This window comes from Camelus dromedarius, chromosome 25 (assembly GCF_036321535.1).
Source record: "Camelus dromedarius isolate mCamDro1 chromosome 25, mCamDro1.pat, whole genome shotgun sequence".
NCBI lineage: Eukaryota > Metazoa > Chordata > Mammalia > Artiodactyla > Camelidae > Camelus > Camelus dromedarius.
The window spans coordinates 18775018-18796861 of record NC_087460.1 but is presented as its reverse complement, the minus strand read 5'-3'; the positions used below and the strand labels follow the sequence as shown (position 1 = coordinate 18796861).

Here is a 21844-nt window from a genome sequence, read left to right as displayed (position 1 = left end):
TGTCTCAACTTTGAACATTTGGACTCTAAATAAAATCAATTATACAACAATTTCTTTGTCCTTTTACGGTCATGTACCCCCAAATGAGCCTCAGTTCCTCCTATTTAGGCTCCTTTTTCCTCTTAGGAAAACTACAGCAATCTTAATCACTGTTACATTTCCATGTGCTTCATATGGAGCTTAATTATGAGATTGGGTTTATTTTATATTTTTCATGTTAAGAATGAATGAGTGATGAAAATTGAGCAGTTGACTCAAGTTTATAAACCTGTATAAACAACTGAATATAAGATTATAATCAGCAAAACATTTAAGTAGTTTTGTTTTAGCAACTCCAAGCTGTATTGGATGTTTATCAAAAGAAATTGGATTAACAAACTTGCAAACATCGTAACTCATTTCTGCTATTTGGGTAATAATTTTAAGGTAAAACTCAGAGTGAGAAGATGTGGGGGAAAGGATGCATTAATAAAAGCTACCTACTAAAGCAGCCCCTCAGCAACACAGCATGTAATCATGTAATAAGTATTTTGTGAATTCTATTTTGTTTTCCAGCAGCTAGGCAAATCAGTTTGGTGATTTCTGGTGTTATACATACCTTTCATTTCTTTAAGGTGTTTTTCTAGAATTGGCGAAAGTTGCCCAACCTCACGTCTCTCCAACTCATTTACAGTTTCAAGTTGGAACTGATCATTCAAATAAGGTAGGACACACCTAAATTGTTTATCTGTGTGTCAGAAGAGCTGTTCATAGCTGTTAAAACTGAGTTGCAGTTAAGTGTCCTTTGCCGTGGTTGTATCTACACCTCACAGGGCGCTCCTGTCTCTCAAGCCAGTTACATCTTAAAACCAGCAATTTCTGGTTTTGTTCTATTTTTAAAAAGGTAATCCAGGCATCGAGCATTTTCCCATTCCTCTATGTGGGCACATGGAACCATCATTACTTTTTACTGTAGGCATCTGCTTAATTCCCAGAACATAGGTAGCTGTGGAAATTTGCATATGATTCATGTGAACTTTGAATATGATTGATATTTTTGGAAACTTTAGGCTGACCCACTCTGATTGTTACGGTCTCTGTGAGATAACACCCTATTAGTCCCTTCTCAGATCAGTCTATTTACCCTGAGATTCTAAGTCAGTTACTTAAACGAGGTGTTAACTGGAGGTGATGATGTTAGGTTAGTATAAAATTGTAAGATTTTTTTCTGATTTGTGTGCTTCTCCATCTCAACTTTTTCTAGTATTAATTGCCTCAGGTGGTGGCTATCTTCAACTCTGTGATTTTTTTTTTTTTTTTTTTTTTACTGTATCAGGTTATCTTGTCAGTGAGAAATATAGGGATTACCGAAACTTTTTAAATACACCTTTTCTTTGTACTTACTATCCCCTTCCCCCTAAAAGTAGAAGGTTCTTTCTCATTGGGTTATATATATTAGGCACTCAACTGATAATTGGGCTTGATATAAAATAACTAGGGATTTTCTTTCATGCAGATGCCTACTTTTACTGCTTAATCATCACCAGAACTTTGTGTCATTTCTCCAATGGCTCAGGCAGAGCGAGCTTCAGCCTGTCAATGGTGTCAGGAAGAATGAAGCATTGTGTTAATGTGTGTATATTCGTCCGGTGGTTTCCTTAGATTGTACCATATTCTAGGGAGGAAGGCGATCTGCTGCAGTGGTCAGCAGTTAAAGGGATAATGCTAGAAGAGAGGAAACCACTTTTTAATTCAGATTTTCATTTAATCAAAAGTCAGAATGTGAATCCTTGATCAGTGAAATTTATTGAATTGGTGAAACATACAATAATCAAAAGATAGTCAATTCTTAGAACTATTATGCTTTATCCAATGCCATTGAAGTATATCTTGATTTCATTTTTATCCTATCTACAGTTTGTCTCTTAATCAATGTAACTCAGAAGTGTTGCACAGACATCTCAAACTGAAGCCCACCAGGTGCTTTGCTTCAGAGCTAGGTTGTCTGCCCTGGAAAGGAGTTCCCAGAACTTAGATGAGATCGAGAAAGACACTGCCCAGAAGAGCCCCCCCCCCAACCCCAAACACCCTCTATGGATTCAGAAAAATCTCAGCACTGGGCCAGAGCTGCCCGCGCAGCCCTGCATGCTTCCGCTGCCTTCATGTGCCTTTCTCAGCATTAATCAGTTATCCCAGAGAGTGAGCGTAAATGTAACGGCCATTGTTAACGTTTTATGCTTGTGTAGTTTTCTAGTAATTACTTTTAGTTGCTTAGGCCCCAGATAATTCTATTTGAATCGTATTCCATATTTTTAACATGAAATGCTGTAAATCAATACGCAGTGATCTCTCAAATATGAGGACCGTTGGGCTAAACAGCTACTAACATAGGAATTTGAGAATAGTTTTTACTAATTCATTTGCATTTTGCGTAAGATATTTTTAAGCAAACAGCACCTACTCTCTAAGCTTAGAGTCACTGAACGAAGTCTGCCCTCTCCTGCGGCGCGTCGTACGGGCAGCATCCTGCAGCTGGAGCGCTCGAGACACTGGCAAGTCCTGGTGAAACAGCGGTCTCCCCACTATGCGGGGAGACTAAGGCCGGCACTTAAAATACATTGGACATCTTGCTTTCCTCGGTGGCAGAGGTCAAGAGACTGGGTTTTTATATGCTCCTAGCCCAGGACCTTGCTCTCGCATGAGTCACTCACTGAGGCCTGAGCAGTATGAGCTTAAGTATAAGGGATTTGGAGACTTTAATGAACAAGAGGGAAACTCTTAAGAAGATTCAGGAAAATTGGTGATTCAGAAGGCTTAGAAATAATAGTTGTCAAAGTCAAAATTACGAGATTCGTTTTTGTTTAAAAGCATAATAAACTGAGTCCCAGTGAAATATGCTTGAGCCCTCACTCGATCCATGATTATTGACACCGTGACACCTCTTGGTTCTTTTTATGTCTGGGAGGCGGGTATAGCTAAGGGAGAGGCTAAATGTGAGCCCTCTTTTCAAATGCCCCCGGCCTTCAACCAGAACTCCACGGTAAAACACAAAAAGGAAGCAGGCACTTCGGGGGAGAACTGCTTCTCTTACAGCATCCGTGAGCTTGCTGTGATCTTCCATCCTCTACTTATCTTGATTTTAAACCTTTAGACTGGATGCACTAGAATGGTTCCAAGGTTAGAACTGCTTTTCTTGAGCATATTTCAGTTTCTACCATGTGTTCTGCCATGTTTGTTGAGCTGAAATTTCTTCTTACATGGAGAAGAAAGCCAAATATAGGAAGATGGGTGAACTTCGGTGTTTTATGTTCGAGGGCATAGAATAGTGTTAGTAAACAATCTGGAAACAATTTTTTTCCCTAAAACATGTATGATTATAGACTAGGATATGACTTTCCTTCTCTCACTGAAATAAAAATATGTAGTTAAGAAATAAGGATGAATACGTGACAGCACATTCGACAGGTAATGAGTTTGGGCATATTTGTTACTTCCTAATCTTGAGAATCATAGTTGCTGTTTTGGAGGTATCTGTGAAGTTCCGTATAAAAGGAGGTTGCCAAATGTTCTTACACCTTGAGTCTGCTGGATGCCCTAAAGTAGGAGAGGAGTTTGTAACAGAAGCTCACGATGAAGAACCACACATTCCGAGCCACCTGAGATCTTGCAATGAGAAGGCGCCAGGCGATGAGAAAGAGGGCAGTATTAAAGAGGTAGTGAATATTTCGGAGCCTGGGAACAGACATGTACAACCAAAGTCAAAATAGTACCAAACACGCAACTATGTTATTTGAAGCATAAATGTATCTTTTTCTGGCTGTGACCAGCAAACAGTTAAGTGCTCGCAGGGTATGTGGCACAGCCTGATGGCCTTTTGATTTTAATATTTTTTCATTTCCACCACATTCCTTCTGAATAATCGTATTTCTACAACATTCCCCTGACTAGTTTCTTTCTCATCCCTCTCTGCTTTAACCTGTCTTATAAACACAGCTAACATAATCTTTCTTAAATACACTTTGATCATATTACTGTATATAACAAGTCTTCCCTGGTTCTTGTTCACTGGAGGGTAAGTTCTGAAGTTCTTAGCTTACTATTCAAAGTTCCTCTCTCTCTCTGCAATTTACTTTTCCATCCTTATCATCTCTGCTTTAAAACCCCTTTGCTTCTACCAGAATTATCCCAGACTGCTATAATTCTTTGTCCCTTAGGGATTAATTATTGAAAGATTTCAGGCAGCTGAAGGACTTAAAGAGTGGTTAACTGATTTGCCCGTGTTAAATAGTTCAATCAGGTTTCCTGCCTGTTGGGTTTTCTGTCTCTAGATCACATTACGACAGGATGTAGTAAAAGAAACGGAGAAAGTTGGGTCCAAATCTGGCTCCTGTACTTAGCATGTGTGACCTGCCTCTCACCTTCTTTGAACCTAAATAGCTCTTTGATAAAAATGGGGTAACAAAAATAATACCTGCCTCATAGGGGTGTGGTGAAGTCTAAATGAAAACAGTGTATTACAGGACATAGTATAAAGGCTCAAAAAATATTAATTCCTCCCCTCCCCACTCAAATTTAACATGTGGTATAGAATCAGATACACATCATAAGTGCTCGATAAATGCTAACTGATATATTATATGCTAACTGATATACTTACCTTTTTAAGTGTTGCCTTGCTTCTGGGATCCCAGCCATATCCTCTTTCAGTAAGTACTTCTTAACTCCTAAAACGTAATTTTCAATGTATTCCAACCAGTTCAGCTGGCGCACATCGAAGTTGAATACCTGAAAGGCAAGGAGAGGGTATAGACTATCAGAACCGCACTGCCTGACAATCACTTCGTCCATTTGATGACATTTCTTTTACATAAATGAGTGATGCTCAGTTTGGAAGATTTAGGTTGCACCCCTTCAGAGGAGATTATCTGAGCTGTTATTTTAAAGGCAGTGACAATTTGGATTACCACTTACATCAGAATGTTTAAACGTGGATCAAGCACAAACATTTGACCTTTAGGAAGTCTTGGAAATTTAAAGGAACTGGTGTTAGTTTGGTGAAAGCTAATTTCGTTTCAAGTATATGAGGCTTAATTATTTTTTCTAATGATAAAATAGTGTTAGGGACCAAAACAGATTATATATCTTTACCTTTTCATTAAATTTCAGTGTTGTCTCCTTAACCTAGCACTTTTCCCTGCAATGTCACTACTTCATTATGCTTATTAAGGTAAACTTTGAGAAACAAAGCCTTAAGGACTAATTTAGCAGATTTTATATTCTGTATTTTCTTTAGAGATGTTATCCATTATGTCTCTTCGTGTACCACTTAACGAAGCCCTTAAGGAACATTTAGAGTGGTAAGAAAAGCTTTGCTTCTTTTAGGACAATTGTATATTTTCTCCTCTTAAAGAATGCCATGAAACTCTATTTCTTTTTTGCTTTGCCACCAAAAATCTTAAGAACGAATCTGCTTACCTGCCGTGACTTGGTGGGATCCTGTAGACTACAAATAAATATTCTGTTTTTTTTAATTCTTATTCTTGATTTCATGTTTTAATACATATTTCCCCTGGTTTGATGTGTTATTTCTGTTTTGTTCTTTTATAACATATATTTATTGCAAGTTATCTCAAATCTTTGTGAAATAAATTAGATTACTAACAAAGAAAGTAGATGAGATTAACAAGTTCCAGAGAGATTCATAGGCTTGTCCAAAAGCTGAATTGCTTTCCAAAAGTAATTATGTATTGCTTTGTTTGGATATGTTTATTTTCCACAGTATCACTAAATGTTACTTATTCATCTATATAAACAGAGGCTTTTCTTTTTATGCTATTTCACATTTATAAGTTAGATTTCAATGAAGCCCTAGTTTGGAATCCTCATTCCATATTGCATATCTCAACTGAATTCTGAGCCACACCAGAGTTGAGCAATTACACCCAAGTATTCAGGACTATTACCTTTGCTAATATATTTTGAAAGCATATGTTAAACCACTACAGCTTTGAATCTTTTTTTTTTTTTTTCACAAAATGTTTAGTTACTTTAGGTTAAAGTACTTGTAAAGTGTCAAAAACGGAACTCTAAGCTTTTACCTTTTGAATTATTTAGGTAAATTCCATGAAGAAAATGCAATAAAGATAAGCCTACATAAAATTTGAAGCTAATTAAAAAAATAATTTATAATAACTTGAGAGTTTTTTTTTAAATAAGCTAGTTTGATCATTATCCATGAATTTCAAACACAGGTGCTTAGAAGAATTTTGTCTATACAAGGCATGTAAACATTTCTGAAAACAGCTCTATTTCATGTCAAGTTTAGAGGTGGTCAGCAATGATTTCGGTTACAATATCACTAAATCTCAACTGGTGTATTTAACAGAACATTTACGGCGTCTGACTGCAAATAACCCTTTGGCTCCACAGCGGGAAGTAATTCTGGGACTTGGATTTGAATCATGCTTTATGAGGCTGGAATGTTGGAACAAGCAGGTGAGGCCAGCTAGCCATCTGACATTTACTTCTCAGTATGACTTGGTTTCTTCTATTTGCTGGCAAGTACATAATAAACCAAGAAATTTTTCTTTCTTTTAAAAAATTTTAGTGGGAAGTGTCAACCAAGAGAATGAAAACTTTTAAAGCTTAACTGAAAACTGAGGATATACTCAGGGAACAGATGACCCGAGGAAACACAGCTAGGGACACGTACAAAATACAGGTTTCTGTATTTGTGAATTTTAGAACACGTAGGAATTCCAGACTTGACGTTTGTGCCTGTGAGGAAGGTTAATATACAGAAACAAAAGGCACTGATACACCAAGCAATTCAGGTGGAGTCCTGGCTTGAGAAATAAAAATCTTCACTGTTCCAGAGAAATCATCATAAGGATGAAGGCTGAAAATGTTGGAGAGGGCACGGCTGCTGGAGGGAGGGCTCAGCTGGGCCGGAACGCAGGGGCACGGAGGTTAGCTTTAAAAACGGAAGAAGGAACTGTGTGTAGCTTTGGAGATGCAGAACGATTTCCAACAGTGGATGAGAGAGTTTCTGAGCAATAAAATTACTATTTTTCACTGAAGTCATACATGCTTTGGAGGTTAGGGGAAAGAGAGAGGTAGTGAGGGTTTGTCGAAAAGGTAACAGCTGCCGAAGGTGAACAAAGGATTAAAACGAAGTCTGTGAAACAGGACGGCAGAGCAGCGGTGAGGAACCTAGAGCTCTTAACTATCCCGGATTTTCTTAGCCAAAAAAGAGAAAAGAAAAAAGATGTGTATGCAAACTTCCTTTACTCATCAGCTTTCTAGGTCAGACAGTTGTAACTCTGGGTGAGTAAGGGTTTCCCGTGGGTAAGGCAGGGCTGACGCACCCTCTGGTCTTCAGGACTCAGCTCGGACATCAGCATCTCCGTGTTGTACGTGCTCCACTCCCAACTCCGGTTGATGAAATACTCAAGCATAGACAGGGTTCTTAAAAGCCGATTCATGACCTTGGTCATCCTGAGGCAAAGATCAGACAGGAGCAAATGTCAGTGCACCACAGATGGCCGCTTCCCCGCAGCTCTATCCAGATAAAGGACAAGTTGTCTTTGAAAACATATAAAGATTATTTCTCCCCTTTTTCTCCCAATCCCTCATTAAACTCTTTTTTTTTTTTTCTTTCTTTCCATGCTAACTATTGAATGAAGGGAAGGGGATGACTGTAGATGAACCTGTGCCTTCAGGCATTTTAATACCACCAAACGTCTCCTTCTCTTTCCTACCAGCTCTTTCTCAAGAGTTGTAAACGTTTAAAAAGCCGAGCCAGATAGCCAACCCCTTAAAGACATACTGTTCATTCTCTGAATTCTGAGGTGGACAGTAAGAAAGCTCATTTCTCTTCTTCATTGCATGTGCTTGGAATTTTTCCTTTGAAATGGATTGATTTGTGGTCTCAGTGTATAACTTTTGGACAGAAGTGGTGACTGTGTTAGCATCTGGTCAACCAAAAACAGCTGTTAACTGCAGCGCAGATTTAGAGGGAAAAGAACTCCTTTGTTGATAATCTACACAGTTAGGCACAGTGTTGGTGCTTTTAAAAATATTATCTGCACTAGTTCTCACAACATCCCTGTTAGGTATTTATCTGCATTTTTATGAATCGGTAAAGTAAACCTAAGAAAGATTAAGTGGCCGTGATGTTGTAGTTAAGGATCAAAGTCAAAATTCCAATCCAATTTTGACAGACCTCAAAAGGCCTCTGCTTTTATAATCTCACCCAGTGTCCCATTCCTTAACATGGACCACATTTTCTAATCCCATGGTCAGGACTCTGCTGTATAAACTCCCCAACTTTACAACAATTTAGAAAACAAATTATTGTATGCAATTTTATCACGTAAAATTTTAAACCTTTTTTAGTAATAATAGTGATTATTATATTCTTATGTAAAACCCTATAAAATAGGTATGATTACAAGTTAGGACTTAGAGAGATTAAGTCGTCCAGGGCTCACATGGCTAAATCGGTAACGCCAGGATTTACATCTGTAAGTCTGACTCCAAACTCCATGCACTTACGACCTCCATTATATGTAGCTTCCCTTGTATTAAAAAAGCTTCATAATCAAAGCTACAAGATAAGAAACTGACTTGGAGAAAATATGTGAACTATATATATTTACAGACACATGTTTCCATAAATTAGTAAGTACAACCCAATAGAAAAATAGATGAGAAATAGAAGCAGGCAACTCACAGCAGAAAAAACCTGAACGTCCAATAAGCCCACGAAAGCCCAGCCCCTCCAGCACCCAAGGGGATGGGACACAGAGTGACGAAGAGCTGCCACTCCTTGTCATCAGTCCGACAGTGCAAAAGATTGGTTTTTGCCAAGTATTAATGAGGGTGAGGGAAAAACAGACATGCACTCTCACACGCTGTTGTGGTAGTGCAAACTGACAGAGCCGTCCTTTAGGGTAACCTGGTGGCGGTCACAAAACCCACGTACCTTCCAGTCCAGCAACCCCACCCCTCAGCATCCTCCCCAGATCTAGTGGCACATACTAGAAAAAAGCATGTGCACTGATACTCGTTGCCTCATTGTAACGGGGGAAAAAGACAGGGCTAGCAGAATGACTTAGATGCTCATGGAACATAAGTGAAAAAGTTAGAACATATGTAGGATTGATTTATACATACACACACACACACACACGCACACACGCCTCAAAGCAAAACTATACATACTTCCATAGATGGTTGTAAATGCATAGATTACACACAGACACACTTGGGGAAGGAAAGGGTCCAGAAGGATTCGAGTATTTTCTACCATAAAGATTATTCTTAAATTTCCTACCATGAAGCAAAACTACCCATTCCCCACAAACACGACAATCTAATTTCTTAACAAACAAAATACATTAAGATTTCTGTCAGGCTCCTTCCTCCCGTGTTCCTCTTTACAACTTACTGAACTTTACCCTCTATCCAGAGCCGCCTCACCAGCACACCTTCCCTCCACCTCGTTCCCTCGGACCTCCTCACTCATCTCCAGGTGGCAGTACATCTAGTTCCTGTTTCTCCAAACCTTTTCTCCGTCACTTCCTCTGAGGCGACTTAAAATTCTTCCCTCAGCTTCTGTTTCCTCATCTGCATAACTGGGCCGATGAGACTGCCCTCCTTGGGTTGTTGTGAGAATGAAAGTGTGGTCACCGTGCGTCACCCCATGTGTGCGTAAGTGAGGCTGTGACCGCTGTCATGCATTTGAAGATTACCTAACAATTTAGAAACCGCCGGACACAGAATCTCAGGTGTTTTTCTTTTTAGGCGGATGAATACTTGCTGACTTTCATCAAGCAAGTTTCTTAATGTTTAACTTCCTTTATTATGACAATGGAGTTTTAAGGTCCTTTGGGGCTTCTCACTGCTTTGGTTGCCATATATATATATAGGATTCAGTTGTCACCTTTGGTCCCCAGCTGATGGGAGGGCTAAGGACTGGGGCCCTCAACTTCCATGCAGAGACACTCTTAAAAGTCTTGTCCCAGCTTCTCACCTGGGCTTCCTTCCCGTGAGCCGCAGATAGACGTCATAGATGATGGCTGGGACCCGGTGGCTGACCGCATTCCAGTAATGGGTCGTGATGTTGTTGGTTGTGAAGTCAGCATTTGGCCTCCTAAAAGCTTTCTCAAATGGAATTTTTTCAAAGGTTGCCAAGACTTGGAATCCTGGGAAGGGGAGAGGGGGTGGGGGGAGCGGTAAAAAAAAAACCTCAGAGTCCTAAGTCTAGGAGCATATAAACCCACTCTGGTGGATGGCGTTTGCAATGGGTCAAAACAATAAGTAATGAGGATTTGCTGTGTAGAGTCAAGAATCAATTTCCAAGAACAATATTAAGATTTTTCTACTGTGCAAGTGGTCACTTACAAAATCAAATGATGTGAATAGGGTCCCTCTCCTGAAACCTTTACTCTAAAATGACTTCTTGGAGAAATAGGTTTAGTCAATACAGTGAAGTGTTGTTCAGAAAATAATATCCATCATTCAGTTTCAAGGTTATCTAGTCTGTTCTGAGAGCCCAGAACACAGCCTAGGGGAGGCCTTATTTCCTTGGTTGGATCATTACTTGCAGAACAATGAACATTTTACTTAAACTTTTGAAAATATTTAAGTAAAAGAATATAAAAGCAGGATTCCTTGGTTGTAGGTCACACACTTTAAATACCACAGTCCTTCACTTCTGTGTTATTTCTCCTGCTCTGGGAGGATGTCAGACTCCACTGCTTACTCTTGTCTCCAGAGTTTTTTGTTTTTTTTAAAATCTTTTTTCTTTTTATATCATTACTTATACAAAACCTAGTTTAAAGGTTTTCATGTACATTTGTTAATTCAATACTTCTTTTCAAACTATTCATTTGAATTCAAGTTTGGTTTTACTTTATGTAGAATTCACAAAGAATATGCTTAAGTTCATTATTCCATTATGATGAAGATTTCAGTTATCACCGTAATATGATCACTGTCCTCCTTAAAAATTACCTGGGAACTGTATGAACAGTGTATACCCTGTACAGAAAAGGTTCTCAGGAAACACCCGTTCATTGGGTCTTTTCCTTCTGGATGGAGTCATATTTACCTTCAGGAACCCCTAGTGGGGTGGTCCCTGCACCTTCAGGACACCTGTCTTCTGCTTCGACAGCAGCTCCATCCAGCTTCCCCTATGAGCTGAATGGAGGGTGCACTCTCTCCAGGCTTCAGATGTAAACTGAAGCAAGCATGCTAGACAACTTTCAACTATGATATTGTATATAATTCCATAAAACAGGTAGTAGAATATTTTCAGCATGAAGAAGACCATTTTGAATCTCAGAAATGGAATTTACATAAAGGATCTCTTTATTTAAGAGTTTAAAAGTCCTTGTTTGCTTCTATTAACACATCTTTTAATGAGTGCTATCTTAATTTTGTTATTGAGGTAGAGGAGATTTCTTTTTGGTTCCAAATATTCTTAGAATTATTTAGCTATATGACCTAAATAACTGGATATATGATCTAAGGGACTCTGATGATAGTAGATAATTTCACTTTTACTGAAGTAGTAACTTTGCAAACAGAGCAAAACAGCAAAATGCTCTGACTTGGAAAGCAGATTCTAACACACTAAGCAAATTTGATTTTTTTTCAGCGTATAATAGCCAAAGAACAACTCGATGATCTAAAAGCTTCAGATGTTCACAAAGAAAAAAAAAAAATCAACTTTGAAATTAACAAAGGAGAGTACAAGTCTGGTTAGCTAATTTTCTATTATATGCAGGATTAATTACTTCAGTTCAACCAGATACTTTCAAGGTTACACTTGTGGCTAACTGCATCAGGTAATAAAGATGATCACCAATGCAATGACATGAGCTAATACTGGACACTTCTAAGTCTGCTCGGCCACTGATCATTTCACATTCCCAGCCATGCAGCTGGTGGTGCGGGCTTGTCTGCCTGAGAGCAGTTGCTTAGCAGGGGGGGTGTTTTATCACTGACGTTGCTCATAATTGCTGACTTTCACTGGGCTTTATTTATTTTTTAGATCTCTCAGCCAGTGGCTTCCTATTGCTTACAATCGTGCAGATTTTCCCACTGGCCCCTCTCTTTCACTTACCACAGCACATTCTAGTTAACTCTTACACACTCACCATTTGCAATGAGTTTTGTCTCATTACCTGTGTTTTGCCTCTGCCCCCATTAGACTCTGAGCTCCACGACACACCTGTCCCACTTCCCCCATGGCAGGTGCTCACCGCGAGCGGGCAGACCTAGGAGGCACGCCCCTCCATCCCGCAGGCAGCTCTTACCCATTTTGCCCCAGTGGCAGGGATTGAGGTTTCCAGACGTACAGTGGTAGATGAGCGTTGACTTAGGTCTAGAAAATAGTTAGATAAATTCAGCAAAATGGAGAGCTAATGAAATACAGATGAGGGAGAAGAACATTTAAACAAGGTTGTTTTTTATTCCCCCAAGAATCCCTATGACTTAGGCAACCTATGCAATGCTTCCATCTTTGGTTCCTTCCTTGGGTTAATAATCAAAATGGAAGACGACCGGGAGAAGTGCAGGTGTGTGTGTGAGCACGCGTATGGGGACAAGATCTCAAACAGGTTGACGTATTGATGGAGCAAAGGGAGGGAGCATGACGATGAGAAAGCAGATTGAATTTCTAACTTCTTGACAACTTTATGGGGCAAATGCATAGGCCATGTTTTCTCCTAAATCCGAGTTGAACCCTGCTGAGTTGGAAGACGTCTAAATGTCTCACTTCAAATAAGAAAAAATTAATTCTGCTTACTTTTTACTAACAAAGCCAAATATACAAACAATTTATTATTTTCCCTTTGTGCTAGAAAATAGCCCACCCCACCCCCAACACAGAGATCTGAACTTTTACTATTTATTAGGAACTGAGGAGTTAAAAAAAAATGCTGTTGCTTCATCCCACTTTTACCTCATTTGCCTTAAAAAAGGACGCTGCATTTTAGATTACTGAATAGAAAAAAGTGCTTTTCAGTTATCAAGAATTTTGTGGTTAAATGCTTTAAAGAATTTATTATTTTATGATCAACCAAGTACTAAGTGTTATTTCTAAGACCACTCAGTGCGTATCTGGGACTATGTGAGATGCTGAAACAGGCACCCTCCCACATTTGGGGTCTTCTACAATAAAATGTCTGTATTTTGGAAAGGTGCCTAACATATTCGCCATCCTCATCATTCAATCTTCGAAAACCAGCTTAAGCATCCAAACCTGTGAACTGCCGTGTACCATCCTACAGCCAAGGTGAGGTTGATGACGAGATCGACTGGAATTAAATCTGCCACAGCCATCGGAGTTGCTCTTATGGACCGAAGAAACCCCTTCCCAGCCTGCAAAGGAAACAGGCCATGAAATACTGAACCAGATCGTAAGTAACAGGGGGAAAGTACGTATCAGGCAGGTAATACTAATGCTGTTAGTAAGAGCAGCTAACGCTGATGCCCTGCTTACTAGGTTACTGCGCTGGGGCTGACTGCTCTCAGCCCCTATCCAGTCTCCACCGTCAAGTTCATCTCGAGTGCCAGCATTTCCCTGGACCATAGTGGGCCTCAGGTTCCTTTTGGGAGTGAAATCCCTCCAATTTATGAGAGGTTTAATGTATTTAGTGAATTAATACACACCAAGAATAGGTTCTCACATCTTAAAAATTAATTCATAGGACATTTTAAGAATTAACATTTCCCAAATTTCCCATTAATTTACCATTTCTTAAATGATGTTGTTTTCTGCTAGTGCATTCTAACTTACAAGACACTAAAAGTTTAAGAAACATTTTTTTAAGTGAATAAAATTCTCCTATTTAGCGAAAACTTTTTTATTACTTGGGGGAAAAGCCACCATTATTTACTTTTTGTTCAGTATCTTTGTTTACGTTATAGATCACTGATATTATATAGATGTAAGAATTGGGAATTATTCATGTTAATAAATGTCGTGTCAATAAATAAGTCAGTTAATAAATGAAAAGTCCTGTTTATTAACGTTATGAAGTAATTATTTATACCCTGCATGTTTCCAACGTCAATTCTCAGTAATTAGCACTTTCTGATGTTCCTAATTTCTGTTTTCTTGTAACTGATTCTCTTCCTTTGGACACAAGAAACCAGTTTGGAAAATTTTAGAACATTTGAATAAATACGCAGCTTTGCAAACAATGTAATAAAACTCACTCTGGGATCATGTTAAAATAGTTATGTTCTAAGTTACCAAATATTCACCCCACCCAACTAAGCAGCAAGAATTGAAGGCAGGTGAGGAACAGAGAGGGACTGCTAGAAATAAAAGAAAGCAGGGGTCCCTTGTCGCTGTCTTTGATGAGTAATCATAATTCACTATCTTATATTTGTATTTTAGTTCACGTTGGATCCAGTTCTGAGAACAGAGGCAGAGTCTGAAACATAAGATTCCTAATAAGATTTAAACTCATTTAAAGAATTGAACTCTTGCTCATCGTCCTAAAGCGTACAGATGTGGGTCTGGCCTTAAAATGCTTCAGTGTGAACTGCAAAGCACCGCCGCTCACTGGATCGGTCTCCACCGCAGGGAAACACACACAGAGGGCTGCTGACCCAGGGGAATGACTGATGTTCCTCCTGGTCTGTGAGCGGATTATTGTTGAAGTGTTTCCTAGACTCATCCGCTTTTATATCTGAAAAATTTGTTCAAATTGGTAGTTCTCTTCTCTCGCATCTGTTAAGAACTAGTTATTGACATATTTTATGTATTTATATAATTTCTATCCACATGTTCAGAAATTTAATCATCTTTGCAGATACGAGTTTGATTGCATCCCTAACGTGCTGCACTCATTCAAGCTATCGTTTAAAGGGCGAAAAGGAGCAAACAGCCCCATCTTGTGTTAACTGAGGGGAAATACAGCCATGGTCCTGGATGCTCAAAAGACTTTCCAAAAACAAAACGCCTAGGTAGTAATTGATGATATCACAGTTCTTCTGTTTTCCTGAAAATAATACCCATAAGCAACTAAGATAATTTCGTCCTGCCTCTGCTTTCCAATCAGCAAAATTGAAATAAGTTGCATCAATTGTAGTTAGTAAAGTAGCACGGTTTTTGCATCAGCGAAGCTAACACCCGCATTTTGTTATTAGCCCTCCACTAAATTCCGAGGAATTGTTTCCACGCCAGTGTACCTACCGCGACAATGAGCCCAGTAGGTCCATTGATGCTATCAATCCAACCCTAAAAAAAAAGGAAAGGAGTAAAGATCTCTATTGGTTCCACATGTCAGAAAAATCATAATGACTTAGGAACATCTGTAGGCTACTCTTAATAAACTTCAAACAAGAGCACACAGACCCTATCCGATAAAACTGTCTGGTCCAGTATTTCTAAGATCGCAAAGACCAGTGACAAAGCACTGGATATTTTCTGCACTTTGCACAAGAGTTAAAATTCTGCCAGCATTTTTCTTTTTCATAGCAGGAATCAGGGATGGTTGCAAGTTGTTTATGACATCTTCGGGGCTAAATTGGATCTTGTCTTAATATCATATTCTGCTAACCAGTTTAGCAATCATCATTTTCCTCACCCAGGCCTGCTCTTAACTCCCAGGGGAACATTTCAAACACAGTATGTGGGAAACGTCCATTTCTGCAAAATTGTCAGAGTCATAGCATCCATTCTTTCTCTCTCTCTTTCTTTTCTCTTTCTTCCTTTCTTTCTCTGTCTTTCTTTTTCGTCCTCCCTCCCTCCCTCCCTTCCTTTTTTCTTTCTTCCCCTTCCTTCTTCTTTCTTTCGTCTACCCACCCATCTATACATCTGTATTAACTTGCTTACATGTTAGAGGAAGGATTCTATTTAGGAGCAGCTAGAGAAAACTGTCTTTTTGAGTTTGTGTCCTAAGCCATAAACAAGTCAGTTGACCTTATTATGTCTGTTTCTTTATCACTGTAAGTCAAAATGTGTGTGTGAAATGGGAGAGAAATTTGAAGAGCCTTTAACCAGGGACCGGGCACCGCATACCCACATCTCATACACAGTCTCCTCTGATCGACCCTCCACGGTGGGTGCAATTAGCCCAGTGTCACAGACGAGACAACTCAAAGGCTGCCTGTCAGTAACTAACGGAGCTCAAATTCATCTGGCCTGAAATCTTCACAGAATTGCTTTAAAGAAGATGGTATAATTCAAAGGACTTTCAAAAAGACACCGCTGTATACAGAGGGAAAAATGATCATTCCTAAACGGAGGACTGTCTGTGTCCTCCTGTTTACTCGGCAGTTGTAACACAACCCAATTTGGCCATTAAGAACGTTCCAGTATATTTGAACTATAGTAGGGAGGCCAAGACATAAAACTATTTCCTTTGGGAAGTTTGAGACCAGAGTTAATGAGCTAATTTAAGATTTCCACGCCACTCTAGGACGGTCAGGGTAACTCCTGGAGGAGCCCCGCACTGAATAAATCCTGAACCACATGTGAAAATGTTGTCCTAATATAATGGGTTCATGTTTGATTTGCTGCATTCGGCCACACATACTGAACAGAAGAGAAAAAGGACCCCGGGGAGTAGTGGGGCTGGAAGGACGATGGCTTGGGAGCAAAGCGTGAATCCAGGTGAGCGGGCTTACTGGGAATGGCTCCTGCCAGGTGGCTCCCACGATGGAGGGTCTGATGATGGCGATGTTGAGGTTCCCGCCCTCCTGCTGCAGCACCATCTCTCCCAAGGCCTTGGTGTAGGTGTAGGTGTTGGGCCGGTCCCCAATCAGCTTGGGTGTGATCTCGTCAATAATAGCGTCGTCTAGCCACCTGAAGGCATCAGAGTGGAAAAGAATTCTAGCAGCGTGTGTTACACAACAGACCAGAAAGAAACCGTGAGACACCAATAACCCAACACGGCTTCCACTTTCTGGCTTGAGTTCCAGAATCCAGAACTGCCACTGGACACCAAGGCTCGGGGCGGGGGGTGTACCTTGCCAAGGCACACATGACAGATGAGATCTTTGCTCTCCACCGCTAAGACCAGCCTCCCTAGTCAATCCTGCGGCCTCTTGCCTAGATAAATTCAACAGAAAGGCCGTCTGCTATTTTATGACATATAATCAACCTGCATCTTCAGCTGTTTCCTCTCCAGTGGGTCCGCAGGGATTCCCTGAACGCATCTATTCAGAACTAGTTATTGACGAGTTTGGCGCCAGGCGTGCGCCCGGCAGTGTGGCAGGGGCGGTGGGCGTGGCGCTGAGAGGCGCTCGTGTCCGGGGTGCTGCGCGGGGGCCCCACCCATGCAGGGTCGTCCAGTTAAAACCTACGGCATCAATCTCGAAACCTTACTCTTTGAATTTTTAAAATTCTATTCAATGCCTCAACAAAGAAAAGCAACTACGTTTTGCAGACTGACCGTCTGTTGCTAAAACAAATCTATGAACCGTATTTTGAAGGTCTGTTTGGAGTCTAAGCTAACAACTTGGTGATGACTTCCAGAGAGTTCCAGTGAGTTCTGAAGTGCTCTCATAACTATGGCTAGTCTGTCAGGTGGAGCGAACACGGTACCCTGAAGCAGATTTAGTAGAGTGATTACTGAGCACCTCTACTTACCAGAAGAGCTGTGTCACAGGTAACTGAGTTACCATGGCACCAGACTAACTTTTTTTTTTTTTTTAAAGATGTCAGAACCATGTTGATAACCCCAAAGTCTTTCTGCCCTTCTCTAAGAGAGCAATCAAATTACTGTTGATTTAATATTTAATGTTTCTCTTAGCTGGTAGATCTATTTGGTTGAACTTTTGATATAAAACAGTTTTGAAAAATTAGGCTTCCTGAATGGGTCAGTGTGATTTTTATAATCCACGTATTTGGTACATTTGTTCCTATTTTTTTTATCGCACTGAGCACGATCATACTATTTTGATTGCAGAAAAATCCTCTTAGCGGTTTTTGATTTGCTCCCATGACAAACTGTTGTGACTCCGAGATGTGCTTAATGCCAAAACTTACTCAGAAACACAACTCTCAATCAGAATAACTCTCATTAGAAGTTGGGGTGGAACATGAACACTGCCTATTATGTTTGCTGCACTAGTGTGGAAGTGTCTTCTAGATTCTCAAATGCTTTCTGACTTACATGGAAAAGGGAAAAGCTGAGAAGTTCCTAGAATTAAAAACAACTCTAAATACTTAGAAAAACAGATGATATTTCAATGATGTGGTCACTTGAGGGTTGGGAGAGAGTGCGAGGTAATACAGGTGTTCTTTACTTCATCCTATTTGTGGGTCAGCAGTGGGAAAACGGACCTCAGGCCATTTTTTTTTCACCTGCAAAACCATACAGGTTACAAAAATCCGATCAGAAGAAATACAGCCTACTTTTAATAAGGCTGTAAAGAAAACTTTAAGGAAGCATCAGAACCTAGCAATGCCCTCGAATTGTATGGCACACAGCTGGTGCCACCTGCTGTCACTGATGCTGGTGTTCACGGAACGGGTGACACCTGGAAGCTTCACAAAGTTTGGAGAATTAGCTTGTCTCAGAAAAGACTGGTTTCATAGGATTCCAAGAACACGAAGCAAAAGAAATTGTAGCGTTGTGTAGACAGAGGGCCTGCCTCCACTGTTCGTAGCCCCGTCTGTATTATTGTCTCGTTTCCTCCACTTTCACTTGTGAAAAATGGTAATAATTAAATCTGTTGTAAATGCTCAGGTTACCACGAGGACAAATAGGAATGTTCACAACTACACTTAAAACTGTTTGATGAAACAAAATGAGCCAACAAATCTGGCATGCTTATTTTTAGTAGAACCACCAAGGAGCGTATGACTACATAGGTAACAGCTGGTTTTAAAATACCTTTTCAAATACAGTCAAACAGACCACATCTCATCCAGCTACCTCCTGGGCGCAAAGAGATTAGTGTAACAAATAAACACGCCCATTGGCTACATGATGCCCTTTTCAGGACCTAAGATCAGTTCATGCTCTTCTTCACCAAAGTTTGATCTGCTGCTTCTGTTTGTTTTCAAAATAGTAAATGAGTTAGCATGGTAAAAAACCAGACACAAGAGAAGGCAAAGTACATTTCTGAAATTAAGCAAATGCTCCCCAGGGTACCCAAGGAGAGGTCTGAACCCACAGGTTCCAAATTCTAAGCTTCGACTTCAGTAGCTGCCAAAGAAGCAAAACATGATTGAAGATTTTAGAAAACCGTGTCTGTGTCTCATATACACACACACACACGCGCGCACAATCTCCTCAATATTTCCATCTTTTTCATTTGAAACTAATGTAATCCACCTCCTCATAGCATTAATAATTCCATAATTTATGTGTTTGTTGAATGAAACAGCAAGAGAAATATATATTTTTTTTCCCTCCGAATTTTCTTACGCAAGAAGCAGGGCAAGCCTAGCGGAACAGCGGGAAGAACTTTCTGGGGAGTCAGTGCTGGACACCTGCCTCATGCTGACTAACGTTCACACTCCTCTTGTCTGGATTATCGTGATTTCCTTGATTATTTGCAGCCATCACCATATCACTCATGCAGTATGTTCTTGCTCGTGTGTCTGTCTCCCCACTTTACAATGAGCCCAGGAAAGCAGGGATTATGTTTTTGATCTCTGTGTCCAATCGCCTTCCTGCCTCCACGAGCCCCACTACCTTATGCAGTAAACGTGTGCTCACCCATTAGATGGCCTTGATTGGCCAGTATATGTTCTGTGGGGTTTGGGAAGCTGAGATGGACAATGGGTGAACTCAGAAGGCAGTGGGGTTGTAAGGAGACGGGGGAAATCAGAAAGGGGACGTCTTTGCAGAGAAGGGAGGGTAAAGTGTCAGGTGACAGTGGCGAAAAGTGCTGAGAAGCTAGAAGGCGACATGCTGACCAACTTCAATTTGGCAGAGATGGCTGGAGAATAAATGTAAGTGGCTTCAAAGTAAATTTGAACCTTCTACTGGGGAGAAGCATGTATCAGAGCCTAATGCTTGTGGTGACTTGGCTTCTGTACTTCCTGCAGATTTTTGCTGAGCACCTATTCTGGCCCCCGTGGCCTGACAATGTTGAAACTATTCAGTTTCAAGGGGAGGGTATAGCTCAGTGGTAGAGCGCATGCTTAGCACACACAAGGTCCTGGGTTCAATCCCCAGTACCGCTGTGAAATAAATAAACAAACCCAGTTACCTCCCCCACCTGCCAAAAATGCCCAAACTGAAAGAAACCCATAAAATTATTCAGTTTGTTTAAGAAACAATTTAACCCTACTCTGATTTGCATTAAAGTCTGATCATATTAAAAGTACACAGGATTTTCAACTTTTTGTCTGCTCCTTGGATGCCATCTTAATGCTATACCATCCTGACAATAAAAGCACAAACACTAAAATTAGCTTCTTCTTTTCCCCTGGACTAGAGACACCCTTAGTGTTAACAACATGTTCTTCAGCACGAAGGCAAACCTACTTTCTGACATTTGACCGCTTCTTGGATTTCCCGAAGGGCCACTGTCGGGGCCGTGCTTTCGTCTTTCCGGCTTCTCACACTCTCACCCGCAGCTCACCTGCCACGACTGACTGCAACCAGCGTCTGATCAAGAAACACCTTCTCTTTTTCACAAAGAAGACCAGCTGTGTCTTCTTCTGGTGGCCAAGTAGCTTAAAGTCTGACTTTTTTTTAACAGGTACAAATCTATCAGGAAGTTTTACTCCATTCAAGCATCCAGGAATTGCAAGACAACAAAAAGTAAGGGCAGTGGGAAGCTGATAACTGGAATATGCATGAACCCCCTTTCAAATGAAAGCTGTTCAATGACAAGTCACCTTAAGGCACCATTTCCCAAACTTGCCTGTTCAGCCACTGAATCAGTCTTTTAGGGGATGGTCTGATAATCTGGATTTTTAAATAAGCCCCGGTGATTTGTATGGTCAGTCAAGTTGGGAAATCACTAATTTAAAAATCACTCCACTCCACAAAGTTAAGTCATTAAGACTTGAATAAATTGGGATTGGCTTCCCCAAAGGCATTGCTTCTTGGAGTAAAATTTTTAATAAAACTGAAATTTAAATGGAATGAACTCCCTGGTTCTAGAAATGTGAGCCGTGACAATTACGCACGTTCTAATCTGATAGCTGGTAAGTTACTTGCAGGTCCACAAGCAGCGCAGTAGCCTCGTCCATTCTGTTGGTTTTTCTCTCCCCAAACATACAGATGTTTTGTACACCTGTCGTCGCTCTGAAGGTCCAGCCCTCCTCACCTCTCCCCCTCGGGTAGCCGGGTCTCCATGCCTCTGGCTAACCTACCCACCTCCCCGCCATGACCATATTAATGTTCCTGAAGTCCACTTTCTTTTCTAAAAAAATTTAAACTCCATTAAATTATTAAATGTGACTTCATTAATTTAAAATATATGAAGATGTGAACTGTTTTTTAATAGGCTTTATTTTTTAGAGCGGTTTTAGGTTCACAGCCAAAATGAGTATAAGGTACGGAGATTTCCCATCTACCTACTGTTCCCACACGTGCCGAACCAGTTTCTTAATCATGAATAAAACAGTGTCTCTCTGAGCAGATCCGATTTCACAAACACTGGCTTTGTTCTTGTCCTGGCCCTGGTGGACATAATATCTATCATGGAAGAAAACGTCAATAACCGTATCCTATTGCAGTGTTCAGTCACTTCAGTTCTAACCTTGAAATTTCAACATGGCACCTGGACCGTCATATCTTTTGCCCACTAGAAAGTTTACTTAATAATCTGCTAAAGTCCACTTTCATCAAAGCCTTTGCTTGATTAAAATGAAACAAACAACCCAAACCACACACACATACACAAACACACAGCCCTCCTTCAATGGATC

General features: G+C 40.3%; 1 protein-coding gene across 2 annotated transcripts in view; it reads right to left on the bottom strand.

Moving 5' to 3' along the window:
• Positions 1-2051: 2051 nt before the first annotated feature.
• FAR2 (fatty acyl-CoA reductase 2) overlaps positions 2052-21844 on the bottom strand; it is a 123168-nt gene continuing 103375 nt past the window's right edge. For both annotated transcript variants that reach the window (XM_031443864.2, XM_010997608.3), the window contains exons 5-12: positions 16633-16810; positions 15197-15241; positions 13253-13371; positions 12306-12373; positions 10016-10187; positions 7347-7476; positions 4637-4764; positions 2052-3711 (exon numbers count right to left, since the gene is read on the bottom strand). In XM_031443864.2, coding sequence (XP_031299724.1) covers positions 3549-3711; positions 4637-4764; positions 7347-7476; positions 10016-10187; positions 12306-12373; positions 13253-13371; positions 15197-15241; positions 16633-16810 — 1003 coding nt within the window. In that variant the 3' untranslated portion in view covers positions 2052-3548. The remainder of the gene's footprint in view (positions 3712-4636; positions 4765-7346; positions 7477-10015; positions 10188-12305; positions 12374-13252; positions 13372-15196; positions 15242-16632; positions 16811-21844) is intronic.